Here is a 17,783-nt window from a genome sequence, read left to right as displayed (position 1 = left end):
TAACAATTCAAGGTGGTATAAGCGAACAAACCTGGTGGTAATGGCTCCAATATCAAAGCAGCATAATCTCAACAATTAGTGGAAAAACCTACAAGGAAAGTTTAAATATGAGGAGTTCAGTCACACAGAAGTATAAACTACTACTCACCTGGAGCCTACATTTGCCACAGTTTTCTCTCTCGCCAGCCATCGCTTTACCAGATAACTTTGTGATCTGTGATGGAGTTCAACACTTTCAGAGCTTATGACATAAAGTTTATTGGAATTCACGACAAATAACAGGACATGGTGGAAATTGTTAGAGATATATGTATATTTGACCTATTCTGAGTGAGTAACCAGTGATTACATGACAAATATTGATCTCACCACAGAGTTGTAGTGTAAACCATGTTACCTTATACATATACGACACATGAAATGAACAAATCTGTCAGCGAGTGGTGGATAGCCCAAGTAAAATTTATACAAAAAAAAGAATAAGAATAAGAATCACACATTAGTTGTTTTTCTCTGAGCAGCGCCGGACAGAACAATTCATATTTTAGGTAGGAGAGAGCCGAAAAGCTGCAGCTCCGAAGTGCAACGATTGTTTTGTTTCAGTTGTAAAAATGCTGCTCAGAACGGCAGAATCGATTCATTAAAAACCAAACTGCAGACAATTTCAAAGTTATGACAAAAGCATAAACCTTTAGCACAAACAGTAAGAATTAGAATCACAAACTCAGTGTGCTTCACAGCAAACAAAGCCTTCCCTTTATCCATAGAAAGGAACACCGCTTAGCTCCTTTTTGCAGAGAAATGACGGCGTTTCCTATAGCAGACGTATGTTTTAATGTGGAGCCGACCCACATTAACCATTCAGTGCGATACTCATGAGAATGTTTTTGCTCCATGAACAGCACACAAATAATAAAAACATCATATTAACAAGAAAACATTCTGCCAGCAGTTTGTCTGCACAATTGACTTTTGTTATTTCTTTGTGTGAGCTTTTAGTTGATTCAAAACAGCATAACCTAGGTTTTCCTGTCTTTTAAAAACAATCTTTCAGTCTTTCAACAACTCCGGTGACGGCAGCCTGTTGTCCTGTGGACACAAACACACGTTCACGCTCCTTCAGTAAAGACAAACATAAAATTGCACCTATGATAAAATGGACATTATCTTTTGACTCTCCAGATAATCTTCAAATAGGAAAGGGACTTAATCTTGCTCATTTCGATACAAAAATCGCATTTTTTCGAGGTAAAAACAAAAAGACAACCAGTTTAAGATTCAATAAAAGAAAAAAAAAAAGGGAAAAAGACGAGGGTTCATCATTACAATGTGCAATGAAGGAAACGACTCCAATGCCTCCGACAAAGACTAAAATAGGGCGCTTTGTTTCCTAAAACCATTAGACGAAAAACAGATTAAAAGATGGCATTGATGTTATTAGTGGTTACTTGAAGATCGACGGTACAAACGGAGAATCCACTGGACCACTGAGATTACACTGCAAACACGGCAATCTTAGACATGGTGCTCCGTGTTAAGATTAGAGCAGCGGCTGTCGTTCAGCGGCAGTGCTCTGAAAAACAAAATACACCAACACATTATAGAACATGGCTACCGCTTGTATGTGAATATTTCAAGATGTCTAATGAACAGTCATACATATTCATACATGCACACGGTTAAATGCCAAAATGACTTCCAAATGGTAAAATTTTCCAATTTTTTCTGTTTTTAACTGAAAATCTACAGACCTTTACTTAAGATTTCAACTGATCAGACAACCAACAATGAAAAGAATTCATCGCAGACTTCCGTCTGCCTCATGCACTCACCTCAGGGACTTTCTGTCGACACATCAAGAACATGAAAATTCCTCCGAGGAGCACGCCGACACCGATCAGCATGAACGGAATGTTTTCCACCACATTCTTTGCGGTAACAATCGCCTGCAGCTTCTTGGCTGATGCTTCGTCTATGACGACGCTCTGATGGCGAGTGACATGATAATCATGTTACAAGTCAACAACAGTAATGAATTACAACGACGGATACAAGACAGATTTCCTCTCAAGCTGTCAATTCTATAAACTTTTGGGAAGCAAATGACGCCAAGGATTTTTAGAGGCAACCCAAAAGCCTACAACTGAAAAGTTTACCCACTTAAAACTCTGACCACCACCCAAAGAATTTACTCAGAAAAATATAAATTATCAGGAAAAAAAAAAGGGAAAATCTTTGCCTTTTAAATCCAGTGTAAGCACGATAAGGCTGGTGTGAGTGTGTTTGTACCTCATTGAGATAAACCACAGGGAACACCACCGTCCTCACATTTGCTGTTTGACTGAAAGAGAAATAAGAACAACCATCATCTTCCCAACATTCGTGATGGAAGCTGTGACTAAAGAAAGGACATCAGATACACACATCCAAAGGCCTGTGTTGCTATGCGTTACTTTAGCAGTTGCGTGCCATGACAAAACAAAGTTTGCTTCTGCAATAGCACACGGATAACTTGCCGGCCGGGAATGGACGATGGTCGTCTTCTCTGTTACTGAGAGGCAAAAAGATGAGGCCATGAAAGCAGATGACGAAAAAAAAAGGTGATCTCTATCCAAACGACTGGTAGACTGTTTGCCAAATTCCTTCAGTGTCGATGAGAATTCATTTGGACCCAATTCCATTATGACCTGATGTTACACAGGAGCACTTTCACTTTTCGGCGCATGTCACATCAACATTTTGAAGCCATGGAAATCCTTCAAATATAATATGAACATGGGAGCAAAGTCGATAACTTACAATAAAAGCAGAAAGCTTATCTCTCAAATGGTTTTGATTTCATGTTGTTAGTTTCTTCAGAAGGTGGGAAATTAAAGGTTTTAGTTGAGAGCTTTAGGTTTTCCAGATGATACTCGGATTTAAGGAGCTTTTTTAAATTAAGCCTCTAGTCAAAATGGATCGCCTCTCCCCTTAAGCCACTTAAACGCTGCTTTAGCATTCATTTAAAACATCTTCACAGCCTTCGAGGTGACACATCGTTTTGCCAGCCAGAAAGAAAGTTGAACAGTGCGCATTCTTTCACACGCTCGCCGTGTTTAACAGATGTCTTCTGGGCAAATTCCAAATGTGCTACCTCTCCTTGCAAAGCTCCTTGGTTCTTCATAAGCCGGTGGGGCCCCTTGCTTAATGGTGTTAAATTCCCAGTCGGTGCAGATATTCTGCGATCATGTTGCACACAGTCGGACTTACCAGAGCTAGTTACTGAATGAAATTGGCAGCACCAGATCTTAATTAAAGGCTTCAAAAAAGCAGCAATGACATTTTCTGGCACGACTTTACAGAAAATCATTTGAACTTTTTTTTTTTTTTACTTCACCAATTTGGACTAGATTGTGTCCAAAAGTTTGTTACATAAATTAAAATAGCAAGTGGTGACACAGCCAAACAGAAAGAAAGTAAGGAGACGAATACTTTGTCAACACGGCGCCGTATCTTAATGTACTTAAATGTGGCATTTGGGTTCCTTTATTTCAAACTGAACATGCAGAAGCAGAGCGGGAGCAGAGAAAAGTCTGGAACCAAAACCATCTCACTGCTTGTTCTTTAAGTTTAAAGTAGACGCATAAATAAGTGAGCCAGGACCGTCCAAAAGTCCACCAACAACGATGATTATGATGGCAAAATTACTTTTTTATCTTCCTGACAACCTTTCCCCACACACGCCTCGTCATCCGACGAGTGCAGCTTCACTCAGCTTCGGGTGACATTGAAGAACTACAAAGTGTTTCAACCACTTGTGAGTAATGAGGCACTGACAGAGGAAGTCAACTGATTACCTGAAGGTGGAAATTTTCTCAACATAGACATTAATCTGGAGGCGCTTGGCTGCTTGGAGGATGATCCCCGTTATCTGCAAAACAGAATTCCACTTTGTTACGAATGCACAGAAGATCCTCGCAGCAATCAGTCCTAAAGAATGAACGTTTCTGCAGAGACGTTCTCCATTAAAGATTCAGCACCAACAACTCAGCTGGTTACAAAGATGGTGGGCAGACATTACTGTGTAATAAATGTCAGCATAGCATCTGATCTGATCAATTAAAAACACTCCACAGCACTTACATATTCTTACTTCACTTGTAATGCCTAAAATCTTTGTTCAGAATTGCCAGAACAGGATTTTTTTCTACTGTGCGTTGAAAACAGCTTTAGTCAACGCCACAGTTTCACTCTACAGTCAGCTTTAGAGCCGGCAGCAGAGGCGCTTCTCTGGCAAAATTGTGCGTCGCAACCCAGCGGCTGATATAGGTCAAAGTTCTTTGATGAGATTCGATAGTGGGACGAAGGACAGAGGAAGACGGAGAAAAAGAAAATAAGTAGCTTTACTGGATCCTTCCCAGAATGAAAGTTTGCATCACAGCTACATGCGCGGTTAAATATGTAAACATGACTCAACAGTTTTCACCTCGCAAAGTATGGTTTCCAATGCAAGACACTCAGATAGAAATTGGCCCAATAATTAGGGCAGAATTGATTTGTCTGGTGGTACTACAGAAAAAGTACACATTTTGTAACATGGGTCACTCGCGAAAACCTTCTATTTTTAGAACTGTTAGGCAACATCCGTCAATAGGTGAGCTATAAAAAGAATGTGAAAAATTGCACAAAACTTTTTATTTGTTTAACTTTTAACCTTTTAATAATAATAATAACAATAATAATTCATTTAATTTATATAGCGCTTTTCAAAAGCCCAAAGACGCTTCCAAAGGAACGGGAGAGAGACATACAGGGTGAGAAAGAATATGGCTCTGCGTTGTGTCTTCAGCTGATTACATTATGACAGCTGCTTTATGTCTGCAGGACTCCTCTTCCAGAGCTGAATGTGCTCACATGACAACAGGTCCAATAACTAAATCTTACTGGATGTACATCTACACTCTCCTCCTTAAAGGTTCTTTTTTTTTTTTTTCTTTTGTCCATGTCCCCTTATCAAGGATTAACCCCAAGCTCACCCTGGTTATTAAAGTATTACTCATGATAAGAGCTGTCAGAGCTTATCTTTGGTGACAGCTTCGTACCAAGTACTCCTAATTTTTAACCACTGTTTAAATAAACGTTCTGTTTCCTGGCTCACCACTGGGCAACCAGTAAGAAAACTGAGACAGTTCGCCACCTAGTGGTGTAGTTTTATATCACAGCTTTTCAAGACCATTGACGACTCTTTTAAGACACTTCTTAAATTAACTGAATTTATTATATAAATAGTATGAGTGCACACAGTAAGGAAAGACTCAGGCAACCGTACATAAATCCTACATGGAGGTGTGAAAAGTCATGACTCATACCGGATTGATATCGATGGCGGTCTGGTGCTGCTCCTTTTTAGGCTCCATGCCAAATACATCCTGGACCAATTTCTCATCTGCCTGGTAGAAGTGCGGAGAGGACATTATGATGGGAGCTCCTAAACACACACAAGATGCAGGAAAAATGACATTATGGAAGAAATAAAAGAAAACAGATTAAAAACTTATGATATTATGATAAAGCCGCTCTCCACAGAACACGTTGCTGTGTGACACAGCAAAGCATAGTCTGAGGTTTCATTCAGACCGGCTGCTTAAAGCGTTTTCCCACCTTGTTTACATAAACTGACGTTGAGCAGGCCAGAGCCGAGGCAGTTACCGGCAGGCACGCAAAAGCCGGCATTGGCCGGGTTCACAGTCTGATTGGCAAACACATCGCTGGGGGGAACAAAACGATACCCGGGGATCCCCTTCACTGTCACATCGTCCTCATACAGAGCATACAGAGACCTGGGGGGAAAAAGAAGAGCCTCATGCTGGTTAATCTTTGGATGCAGAGTTGATCACGTAATGCTGAAAAGTGTACCGAATTTATTTTGTACATGAATTCTGCCGTAAGCTGATTTTCGGGCAAGAAAAAACAAAAACCTGCACAGTACAACCAGATTTTTTTATCCAAAGCGTTCAAAGGTCGTGCTAAGTGTTACCACCACCAAAAAAAACACACACACACTCAGCAGTTAATCGACTTGTATATTCTTGTACTTCTTGTTTCTGGTCTAAATAAAGTAAAAAAAAAAAAAAAAAAGGTTATTGTTTTAAGCAGCAGGGACCTCGTTTAAAAGGCTTACACTAACGAGAAATGCAACCCGCCGGGCCAAATTGGTATCGTTAATCCAATCTCCAGACCTGGATAATGCCGAGTGAAAGGCTTAGGAAGACTAAAGAGGAAACGTAGCGGGGTTGGGGGGTTAATACCACAAAAGCTGTGTCAGCAAAAGAGGACAAGAAACATAAGCAGAAATAACGTTTATATAACCGTAAAGTGTCGACACACGAGGGGTGTCTGCTCAGCTGGGGACAACAGACAGTTAGACGAAATTGTCCCACAGTGAAAATGGCCAACTGCCTCAAGCAATGTTTTTTCTGAATAAATTCAAAACTTTAGCAAACATTTTTAAAGCCCCAACTAGACATAAAATAAAATGTATACATATTATTAAGATTTGGTGCCTCCCGACTACTAAACAAAAAAAAAAAAAAGGAAACTTTGGCACCCCACCTGCACAGGTCGGAGGAGAACATGTAGAGCGCCTCGTTCTTGCTGATGATCGGATGGAAAGACGCACCATTGGTCCCATTAATCATATTACACTCATCGGATGTCCACCAGTTCAGAGAGCTGCAAGTAAACAAGAGAAATAGCATCTCAATGTTTCTGGTGGCATCGTGCCATTCATGTGAAAATAAATAAATAAAGATGGCTTCTGGTGACAGATGTTGGGCCTGGAAATATGATCGAGTCACTGTTTTACCCCAAAAGGTCTCATACTTCAAATTTGCTTGACAAATCACAACACTGCATCTGATCAACGATTCCCACTGATCGCAGACTGAGAAATCCTTTTGCACTGGAGGTTAAAGAAGGCGACTACCTTTCACCTCTCCATGTGGCCACTCGAGCAAAGTCCTTGTAGCTCTGCTGGCCTGTGAAGAACACGTACTCTCCATCATTTGAGGCATTGCTCTGTAAGAAAAACATAGGTCACTGCACAACTTTCCCAGCATGAAACTAAACAACCATACGCTATTAATGTTTGTAAAATTAAGAGGAAACTTTTCACGGAGGGATAGTTGAATAAGTGTGCATTTATGTGCTGTATTTTGCAACATTTATTCACATCAACAAGCAGAATTTGAGTAAAGCATCGCATTACTTATAAAAAGGCTTAAATCAGACCTTGTAGAAGAGTCCAAAGACATCATCCAGTTCAGGTTTAAGAAGTTTGAGGGCTTTGAGGAGGTTGTCTTCATATCCCCACAGCAGCTCCCCCACTGTGTGGGTGCTGAACAGGCCTTCACCAGAGGACTTCATATAGGAAGAGATCAAATTGGCTTCTATAGGTGAATTCTTGAATTTCTCCATCACCGTCTACCAGGAAAAAGAAAGGCAATGATGTCATGACAAACATCCAACTGTGAAGGTGTGAAATGGCAAGAGCTCCATAAAAGAAAAAAAGTCAATAGAATTACTCCCGCATATAAAACCGTGCAGATCAGCTCACATTTCAGTTGCTACCAAAGGAATCCACACTCAGTAAAACCAAGGGGAAACCGCTTTTCACAGTTTCAATTCTGTGCCAACTTTGCCATTTATCACCAGGGAATTCATGAAAAACATCCGGATATATGCATCTTACTGATGATGCAGAAAAAAAATGTCCGTTAGATTCAAACGGAACAAATGTTCTTAATTTATCTTTAATAATTTCAAGTTTGGAGTATTAAAAAAAACAAGCACAGTGTCACATTCAGTTAGGTGTAATGACAGCATTTCACCTTAAGCTCAATCAGTCAATCAATCAATCAATGGAGAAAACAACCTGCACAGTTATCCTGAGTAGCTGAATACCAAAAAGTTTATTTTTATGCTTTTAGTATTACTTTGCTCATCATACTTAAATATTTCTACTGAAACAGATTAATTCTGCCTTCATTAGAACACTTTTACCGTTTGGTTTTAGTGCCTTAAAAGCATAAATGATTTGACTACTCCCTTAAGAAGCAAAGCAGGCACATATATGCCCATTTTATGTCCAAAAATTGCTGTATGAAAAAGTGAAACCATTAATCCAAACTTCATCAGAGACCCGTTAATCTGTCGGACCCTCCTTTACTTTACCAACATCGACACAAAAAGACACCATTTAAGGAAACGTCTGGGCTTCCTTTCGCTCACCATGGCAGGGATGTTAACGGTTCTGATGAGGTCACTCTCCGGACCTCGGGACATGTCACGCTGGAAAATGTAGGTTTTAGTGTTGACGGCGGCTACTTTAGTGCCGTTATCCTGGAAGGAGACTTGTTCCATGGGCCGGTACTCTCTGTGTGGAAAAAACGGAAGCTGTCAATTTCAAGGTTATTTTACTTCTTAACTCAATTTTACGTGCATGTCAAAAATCTATATTTTTAGCTGGTGGTGAGAAGTACTTTGAAGCAAAAAAAAAAAACATAAAAAGATGGATCTCAATTCATTTGCACAAAATATAATTATCCATTACAACTAGACACACACAAATGTGAAAAATTAGGCCAGAGATAAATGCATAATACGGTTTCTTTCTTTATAACTCCACGTCAGGTTCTCGAAAACTGCTCAAATGCAGCTGAGTCAGCAGTAATCTTCAAGTATTACTGTAAAGAAAACCTAACAAAGCTGGCTTTTATGGGATAATAAGAAATGTCGCTTGGACTGAGCGGGTTGATGGATCCCAGGGTCTCCTTTAGGCACTTTAATGCTGAATTAACCCAATAAAATGGTTACAAGAAAAAATACAAACATCCCAACTGTGCAGCTCTTGTTTCTGTAAAGCAGTGGCAGATGCACAAACCACAGTGTCAGTCAGTGTGGACAGCAGACAAGAGACACACAATTACACCAATATCTGGACGTATGCGCCTCTGAAAACTCTTTACAGGACAAAAAGTTATGAAAGAAAACCACTGTTCTTGTATTCTTTAAGTGTTTTATTTGTTTTTACTAAATATGCTTGAAGCATCTCGGCGAAAGCCGGAACGCAGACATGCAAATAAGTATTGTTAGACTGCTCCCTGTATGTGTGGTTGCTCTGCAGCTCTGCAGCTCTGCAGTTTTTAGCTTGTGGCTGTTCCCCTTTACTGTTGTGATACTCGATGTATTGAGCCTACGTGCATCGTGGTTAGTGCTTTCAATTCACTTAACACATTAACACTTCTCTGTTGGTGGGTTTTTTCAGGATAACATTTGCATCACATTATTTAGCATCTTCAGTACGATTTCTTCAATTTGACAAATTTTGTTTCCATTTTTATACACTTTGTTTATGTGCAGCTGCAACATTTCCAGCCATGTTGGCACTCGCAGCAAAAACACTGCGAAGAATCACTTGAAAGTTGCTTTAAATCTTTCAGACTTTCACTAACTTGACCCTTTGGCCTGGTGATCTTTGCTGTTGGGTATACAAGTTAAGCCTCTCACCGATATGTGTATGGTCCGATCTCCATCACAGCCGGTCTATCCCCCTCCAGTACCTCCAGAGGATTAGTCACATTGAAGAAGTAAAACTGCATGTAGATAGGGGCCGGTGGATCCTCCCAGGCCTCAAAAGTCTCCGTTCCATTTTTCAATACTACTTCCTATGAGGACAAAGGGCAGTTATGTTTATTTTACGCATGAATCATCTGCTGGTGATAAAATGTTGTCGCATCACATGACAAGCAAGCAGTGAAATCACCGTCCTACTGAGCTGAGGATGAACAATGAAGGAAAACAGCCGTGAAATACTAAAATATACTAAACTAAATATTAACGTTACCAGGACTTTATTGTAGTCATTGGAACGATGGTGACTAAGAGATGTCATTCAAATTCTAGGGTAAAATTGACTGATATATAACGTTCCATACGGCTAGAAATACGTAAACCTGAAACAAATTTAAAGTGTTTATCGTTAGTGGAACTGGCCGTAATTACTTTTTAAAATATGAGCTTTTGTGAAAAAAAATTAAAAAATAAAACGTCATAAATGAGTTTAAGTGCTACAAAACAATCCAGCAATATATTTTTTTGCGAGAACAAAACAGGCTAACTGAGCAGACTCGCTGCTATGACAGCTAGCGTTAGCTTATCTAACGTCAACGCTAAATTAAATGCTTACCGTTTTAACCACCGACTGCAAAAAATGTGGAAACACGTCAGACAAAACCAAAGAAATGCCCAGAATGAGCATTAGTACAGAAAACACTCCGATGCTGTATATGCAACATGACTTCAGTAGCATGATGAGACAGCAGTAACAGATATCAGAGGGCTTTCACTGACAGAAGCTACTGTGCGCTGTTTATGTTTTGGTCTGAGCCCTTGTCTCAGGAACTTGCTCCATGGCGCACAAAGCCACATCCGGAGTGAAACGCTTCCCTGTCCCCACTTCCGGTTTCCTCGACAGTCGACCCGGTGCAGTCAGCCGTAACGACGACGTTATAAGCGAGCTATTTCAATATAAACGGGCTAACTTTAAGTTTTATCGACAGTTCTGAGAAGCAAACTTGTCAAAAATTGCAGCCGGTGGACAAAATAAACTTACATTAATGAGCTGATCGTTAAAACCAAAAGGAGATGCAGATATCTATCTTGAAGATGAAAACACTTTGTTTTAATTTTTTTAGAAACAGCGCAAAGTTTTACCCCCCCCCCCCCCATTATAAGCCATTTGCAGACTACAAATAACATAAAATTAACATAAAGACTAAATATATAATATATACAGAGTAAATAAATACATCAGGACAATCTAATAAGTACGCCATTTACTTCTCATAAGGGAATATAAATATATATTTATCATACTTGATCATTACTATTCTGTTCTGATGAGTTAATTAATTTACCTGAATGTGACTGATGTGACATTGTATGAATGCATCTATTTCAATAGGATTCAAGATCGAGCTTCTTTTTCTCCATAACCTTATTATGCTAAGGTGCAATAAACACCAAAAAAAAAAAAAGAGAAACAGGACAAAGAAAAATAAATGTGAGGAGGGAAAAGGCAAAATGCTACATATGCTTATAAGTAGACTATAACCTTGAATGATTATCCCAACAGAAAAAAAAGTCATGTATGATTGACCTGCTATGTGGATGGATATCTGCCATCATATGGGCACAGACAAGAGCTCCGCAGGTTGGAGTCATATTTTCTATCACATGTTCAAAAAGCCTGCATCTAATATTACACTTTCAAAAGAATATTTTCCTTGCTAATCTTTTACATGGAAGGCAATGCTCTATTTACAGTGCAACTATATTTTTTTAACAGCCTCTCCACTAGATGTCACTGTGTTGGCATTTACTGAATCACCACAGCCCACCTCCTTTGTTGCCAAGAAACTGGAATTATTGTTGTTGTTGATTCTAAATCCCCTTTAAAAGGTGGATGAGCAGACTAAACTATGAGCAGCTGTGTATGTCACTCTGACTCTGTCTCCCACTCATTTTGCTTTCATTGATTGCTTCACAGAGAATTTCTTTTGTCATAATCTAAGAGAGGCTACTCATAGCAGTCAGCAAATTGGTCACAATTCAACAAGTGGAAAATTTGATGCTGGCCTTGAATTGACAGCTTTGATATGACACACAGATACTGAGTTACCATGGGAAACATTATCTCATCCAACCAAATGGTATCAGCATTACAAACTTACAGACATGTTTCTGCCTGCTTTAATCCGATTCATTGTGATACTATTGCCACACTGGACCATAACATCAACATGAACATGTCTGACTGTGGAGTTTCTCAACGTATGAATCGAGACTATTTTCTTTTTTCACATTAAGATCCTGGGGAAAAAAAACGTGGGAAGTGCTGCAAAGCTTTAACTAATGCTACATTTTTACGATACAGGACTCATAGACCTGGACAAGTTTTGTGGAACATGAGATATCGGACAGATTGTTGGAAATGACTTGATAACTATTATTGAATAAATGTTAGCCAAATTATTTGGGTGAATTGAGATGAGGTGTCTCACACTGGTTTTACATCTTTTAATTTGTGTGGATTTGGGCCAGATGAAGTTTAGAACTGACACTTTTAGCTGCATTTGGACCAACATTGGACCAGAGTGACCAGAAACTAGGCTAAAATTCTTTAACCTTTTAGCGCCTGCTCTTGGCTCTGAGTGCTTGGGCCTGAGATGTCATTCATGCTGTAAACCACATGCTGGGCATATTTACTTCAGCCTGCCAAACTGGGGGTCAAACACTTTTTGCTACCCATAGACGACGACCCAAACTCTACTGCACTCATTTTGTCCTTAAAAGGTCCAACTACATGGAATTTATAGGGGAAATTCAATAAATTGCTGAACAATCACTATAACGCTGTTGTTGACCATTCTGTTAAAAAATAAAATGATCTAAAGCAGTTCAGCGCAATATTTATTCTGCATATTCCAGCTTGACAAAGCTTCTAGTTAACAATCTTTCGTTTTTGTCAGGGATTATGGTTTTGCTGTTGTTGTGATGCATTATTGGGCAACTGAAACTTGTTTCCATTGTTCATAGATGGGTTGGGCAAAAAATATAACTAAGTCATAAATAGACATGTAATAATAAACAATGCTTTGTACTAAAACCTTAATTGTACGTCTACAGTTAGATTGGTGGCTTCTGGATATGTCACTACATCAAGAATTATACCACTTTTTTTTCCTGATGGAGCAGTGTGAGTGATTTTTTTTTAAGGAAATACCCCTTTGACCATAACATGAATGGGGCACAATGGAGAGCAGAGGAGGGCTCTTCTCGCTGCGGTCACGAGAGCAAAGGGAGCGTGACGTCACTTTCCTAAACCGGGCAGCAGGCAGCCGTTGAGTTGAGACCCGAGAGACAGACGGGCAGGAGTCCACGAACAGCTCAACTTTTAATGTAAACGGTCCGAGTGTAGTCACCGTGTAGTCACACTGAGCTCGTCTTCTTTATGCATCCTCCAGGCTGACTTAGCGTCCCAACGGCTCGCTGTTTTCCGTCCTCTTAGTCGCTAAATCTGGTTTTGTCTAAAAGAGAGCGGTTGTCTCTTTTATGTGAGCAGCCTTCCTTCGACTCCAACCCACAGCAGGGTAAGTGTCCAGTGAATTCATATCTCGCAAGTTCATGTGGATTTCAATGAATGGCCGGCATTCTTTTAAGAATTAAAAACCACCGCTGCAGACGGTTTTTGAGTCCCAGTGGTTCATTAAACAAGCTCTGCTCCTGTACAGTCCCTACGGCGCAGTTACAACGCGTTTAGTCTTATATTGTTTGCTGTACTGTGATGCTCGCCGCCAACATTTTGATAGTTCTTCAGCAAAACGAGTTGCAGTTTTGGCCACGTTAGTTTCTGACTGTATTCAAAGTATTCACGCAAAACCGTCACTGTTTGATGAGCGGCGTGCACTTACGCAAAGCTTGGCACACCGTCGTCAGAACTGCTTCTTTTCCTAATCGTGCAATAAGAAAAGTTTGACAGTTTGATCCCAGTTCTACTTTGGTCCCCTTCAGGCATTTCTTTCACCTTCTGTGTGTTCATTTAGTAAATGAACATCTGGTATCGACAGCAAAATGTCCTGTCTGCTACCACTTACTATTTTTGTAGACAGGTTTGTGTGACTGATGGGCTGCTTCTAATCCAAGCTAATGGGGAGCTTAATGATTGTTTGCATTTGCATCCACTTTGCAACACCGTCTAATGGAATTCTAAAACTCTCCAATCAATGCTTTGTGTGCAAAGTCTTTATGAATGCCTGCATGCAGAGATGATATTCCTTCCAACCAAAACCGCTTGTAATCACTGCAAAGAATCTCAAATTGCTGAAATACTCCCCTCAGCTGAAATACAAGCAGACACAGAGGACCCTGAAAATTAGAATAATGAAGGAAGTAAGTAGCCCAACTTCAGCTGGAATGCTCCCAAGAATATTCAGCAAAAGTTCAGTCACCATAGACCCCCCCCCCACCCCTCATGGGATCTCTGGTGAGTTACAAAGCCACATACCATTTTCTGCCACAACTTTAACACAACATTGCAATTGTTAAGTCAACTCCCCAAATTACTTATTAACAGAGGAGGAATAGTTAAATGTAAGACAGCTTCAGAACTTTTACTCTCTCCGACGACACGTCACTGGTGAGACTTTAATAAATAGATGTTATAGTTTTTATGAGGAAAATGTCAATTTACTCAGGCTGTAAACTATTGTGGTTTAACTCACTGCTGCTTATGCACTCCATATTTATGTCGTATTGAGTGTTACCTGTCTGGGTATAACATCCCCAAAAAGCTTAATATGTCAGAAATCTCCAGGATCACATTTGAAATGGGCTCTAACATCACTGACACTAAGTTTAAACATCTGTGGTGTGTTCCCCAGTCTCAACTGAGCAATCCAGTGAGTGGCTGCATGGATCAGACTGAACATGAAGAGCCTCAAAGCCAAGTTTAGAAAAACTGATGTAAGTACTATAACATATGTTCATGGCTGTGTAAACTGTGTGCCCATGTGGATGTCAGCATGCGTGAGTCACTGTCTGTGTATGCATGGTTTGAGCAGTTGTGAATGACTTTGGGCAGAATCTCTCAGCTTTGGGGTCAGCAGCACCTCACGGCTTCTTCTATTAGTTTTTTTGGAAAGGTTGAGAAATTAAAGAATCTGGGTTTAACGATGAAGTCTGTGTCATCCATTTAGCTGTTGTAAACAGAAAAGGTACACCATGGTTGATTTTACATAACAACTTGTCAGCTCTTACTTAATTTTAGGACCAAAAGAAGGCATCTTGGCAGTGGGAAGCTAATATTAAAGGTGTAAGTGATATGGCCCAGTCTCTTAGACAAACAGACAACACAGAAACTACACAAGAAAGTGCTTGTACAATGTAATTACATTTTGTTTTCAGTTAATCCCACTATAACCTCAAATATCCTTAGATACTCTGACTGTTCTTTGCTTCCAGACGAGGATTAGATCTTGCTGATTATGATTCACCCATAAGGGAGACATTTCTCCATGTTGGTATAATCATTCAGTTGGTCCCAGTCTGAGAAGCTCTCCACTCACAGGAAGTGAGGCGTCTCCACAGCGTCTGACTCATCTGTTGTCACGGTGACCCTAATGACATAGAGCCTAGCGGCAGACAGGAAAAGTCTGGAGGGTTGTTTGATGAATGAGACAAGTTTTGGGGGAATGGAGGGTGTGTCAGAAGTAAGGGAGTCAGTGAATGGAGTGAAGAATGCTGACTAAATGAGACATTTGGTTTATGTTCCCACAGATTAAAAGTGTGCGGTAGGGCAGGATGGTGAGCTCTGGTTAAATGGTATGTTCTGCTGAAATGGGAAGAGACTGTCCCTTAGAAGGAGACTTAGTTGGAGTACAACCCTGCTTTTATTTTGTTCCACCCACAACACACAGCAAAGCATAATAAGAGCCTGGATTATTGTGTAGAGGGCTCAAAGTCTTCAGGTAGAGAGCTGTTTAAAAAAAAAAAAAAAGAGACCAACCTGTAGAACATACAGGAACAACTGTGGATCTACATGCTGCCCTGCTGCCTAAAATGAGCAAATTATTGCAAATTCAGTCAGCTATGTGCGAGAGTATAATAGCGTCCATTGTTCTAGAAAATGTTGAGTCCAGCGCTGCAAGGTCAGATCGTTCCTTGTTAGTGAGTGGGATGGTGTCTGTCTCACCTTTGTTAGGTGTTCTCGCATTGAAACCTGTCATGTAAAGTAGCCAATGCAAATTGTTTAAGGTGCTTTTGAAGTGAAATGCTAGTCCTCACTAAAATAGCCAGTCGTAGGCGGCATGAGAGAAGACAGAGGGCTATGGATGTGAGTGTTGCTTAGAAACAACAGATGCCACATCACGCATGCCTTTGCAAACCTCCCACTCATACATTGTCACAATTTGCTTGAAGAATTGTTCAGTTTGTCTCCCCTTTTATGTAATAAATGCCCATTTTCATGTCTGTGTTTTGATATGATACAATCTGCAGCAGGAGGCAACTGTGCTGACGTGCTGTTTTAGCCACAGACCGAATATGGAGGCATTACCATTTTGCTGAGTATTACTTAATTCAAGGGGCTGCACGGTGGTGTGGTGGTTAGCACCGTCACCTCACAGCAAGAGGGTTCCATGTCCCAGGTTCCAGGTCCCAGGTCCCAGGTTCCAGGTCCCAGCTGGGTGGGGCTCTGTGTCGAGTTTGCATGTTCTCCCTGTGTATGTGTGGGTTCTACTCCTGCTTCCTACCACCATCCAAAAACATGCATGTTTCCTCTAAATTGTCCCTAGGAGTGAGTGTGAGCATCGAAGTGTCTCATTTGTCTCTGTGTGGCCCTGTGATGGACTGGCAAACTGCCTCTCACCCAATGACAGCTGGAATAGGCTCCAGCCCCCCATGATCCTAAATTGGTCAGGATGGACTTAATTTAAGAACTGATCTTACTGAAAATGCAGTCAGTTTAGTACTATCAGTGTATGTATGTTATATACGTGTACGGAAAGTACAAGCAGCCAATTGTGTCCTTAAATCCAAGATCCAATCATCTTTAGAGACTGTTTTGATAAACAAAAGTTCTGTTTTCAGTTTTAATGCAGAGGAAAAGAGCCAATGCTGCAGTGTACACTCGTAGTGATTAAAATTAATGGACATAATCAAAGTAAAAAAAGTTTCACAGGGTGGCGTGTTTATCCGAGCTAATATTCATTCCACAGCTTTTTATAGAGATCCTGAACAACTTTAATAGAAAGAAAACATCTCTTGGGTTCTATTTTAAGCTGTGTGTGTCGGTGACAGCTCACTCAGGAATGCCCCCCCTCCTCTTTAAAAGAAAAACCAGCCCTTCATTTTTTCTTAAACAAAATAACAGAAACCCAGTGCCATTGTAAATAGCTTTTTGATGAAGTAAAGTTATTTCCACTCAGATAACGTGTAATGGAATCTGTGGTTCAGTTTCAAATCTTAATGAAGTGCTTTATTTCAAAGAGCCTCCTCCAGCTTAGTGACATGAGCGCATCGGCGAGCCAAAACTTTACTTAAACACCTCAACAACACGAGACTGTGGGAGAGAACAAGATGTGTTATTATTGTAAGCGATATGGACGTACAAGAGCTCAAAGATAACACCAGATGAGTGTGATATTTATAGTGAGATCTTGAAGCAATGTTACACAAGTCCAAACCTACTTATATATATCTGCCGTAGAATTTGAAGTTACAACTCAACAGGGGAAGTATCGATGTGAATAATTAATTCACAGATGGCTAGCAATTATTTCAGTGGCCCAATCAGCTATTGGTATTAAAGATCTGACAAAACCAGAGAGCAGTCATAAATATTATTCACTACACCTGTGTTTTCTCCAGGTTTGACATGTCTAAGTATCCTGTTGTCGAAACAACATTTTTCCATAATTATATCAAGTTGATTAAGAAGTTGAGAAAAGTTTCCCCCTTCATGCTGAACTGTAGGAAATGTGTAACACGGGCAGAACTTTTCATTAATGCTGTGGAAAAGCCATGAATTCTATCTTGGAGTCTGAACATTGTACTCTGTTTACAGTAATGGTGAAAGGAGACAATTTATATATTTATCAAGCACAAACCCCCACTGAGCTGTTGTATCTTTAGCTGCTGAGAGATTATAAACATGAACTCATTCACTTGTCTTTGCCTGAGTCTCA

General features: G+C 40.1%; 2 protein-coding genes across 3 annotated transcripts in view; one reads left to right on the top strand and one right to left on the bottom strand.

Annotated features, from left to right (window-relative positions):
* Window positions 1–291: 291 nt before the first annotated feature.
* scarb2c (scavenger receptor class B, member 2c) lies at window positions 292–10,451 on the bottom strand. Its single transcript, XM_072371777.1, has 12 exons — window positions 10,226–10,451; window positions 9,547–9,704; window positions 8,269–8,413; window positions 7,270–7,461; window positions 6,965–7,056; window positions 6,592–6,711; window positions 5,641–5,819; window positions 5,349–5,467; window positions 3,837–3,910; window positions 2,290–2,341; window positions 1,833–1,985; window positions 292–1,573 (listed from the first exon to the last, which is right to left on the bottom strand). The coding sequence occupies exons 1-12, from the start codon at window positions 10,346–10,348 to the stop codon at window positions 1,541–1,543; spliced, it is 1,440 nt and encodes a 479-aa protein (XP_072227878.1). The 5' UTR covers window positions 10,349–10,451; the 3' UTR covers window positions 292–1,540.
* A 2,473-nt stretch (window positions 10,452–12,924) lies between these two features.
* rai14 (retinoic acid induced 14) overlaps window positions 12,925–17,783 on the top strand; it is a 34,951-nt gene continuing 30,092 nt past the window's right edge. For both annotated transcript variants that reach the window (XM_072371921.1, XM_072371920.1), the window contains exons 1-2: window positions 12,925–13,190; window positions 14,481–14,562. In XM_072371921.1, the coding sequence (XP_072228022.1) occupies window positions 14,527–14,562 (36 nt within the window). In that variant the 5' untranslated portion in view covers window positions 12,925–13,190; window positions 14,481–14,526. The remainder of the gene's footprint in view (window positions 13,191–14,480; window positions 14,563–17,783) is intronic.

The sequence above is a fragment of the Leuresthes tenuis genome, unplaced genomic scaffold (genome assembly GCF_036924035.1).
Source record: "Leuresthes tenuis unplaced genomic scaffold, fLeuTen1.0.hap1 SCAF_19, whole genome shotgun sequence".
NCBI classification, from domain to species: domain Eukaryota; kingdom Metazoa; phylum Chordata; class Actinopteri; order Atheriniformes; family Atherinopsidae; genus Leuresthes; species Leuresthes tenuis.
Note: the sequence above shows the minus strand (reverse complement) of the source record. Positions and strands in the feature narration are given on the sequence as shown.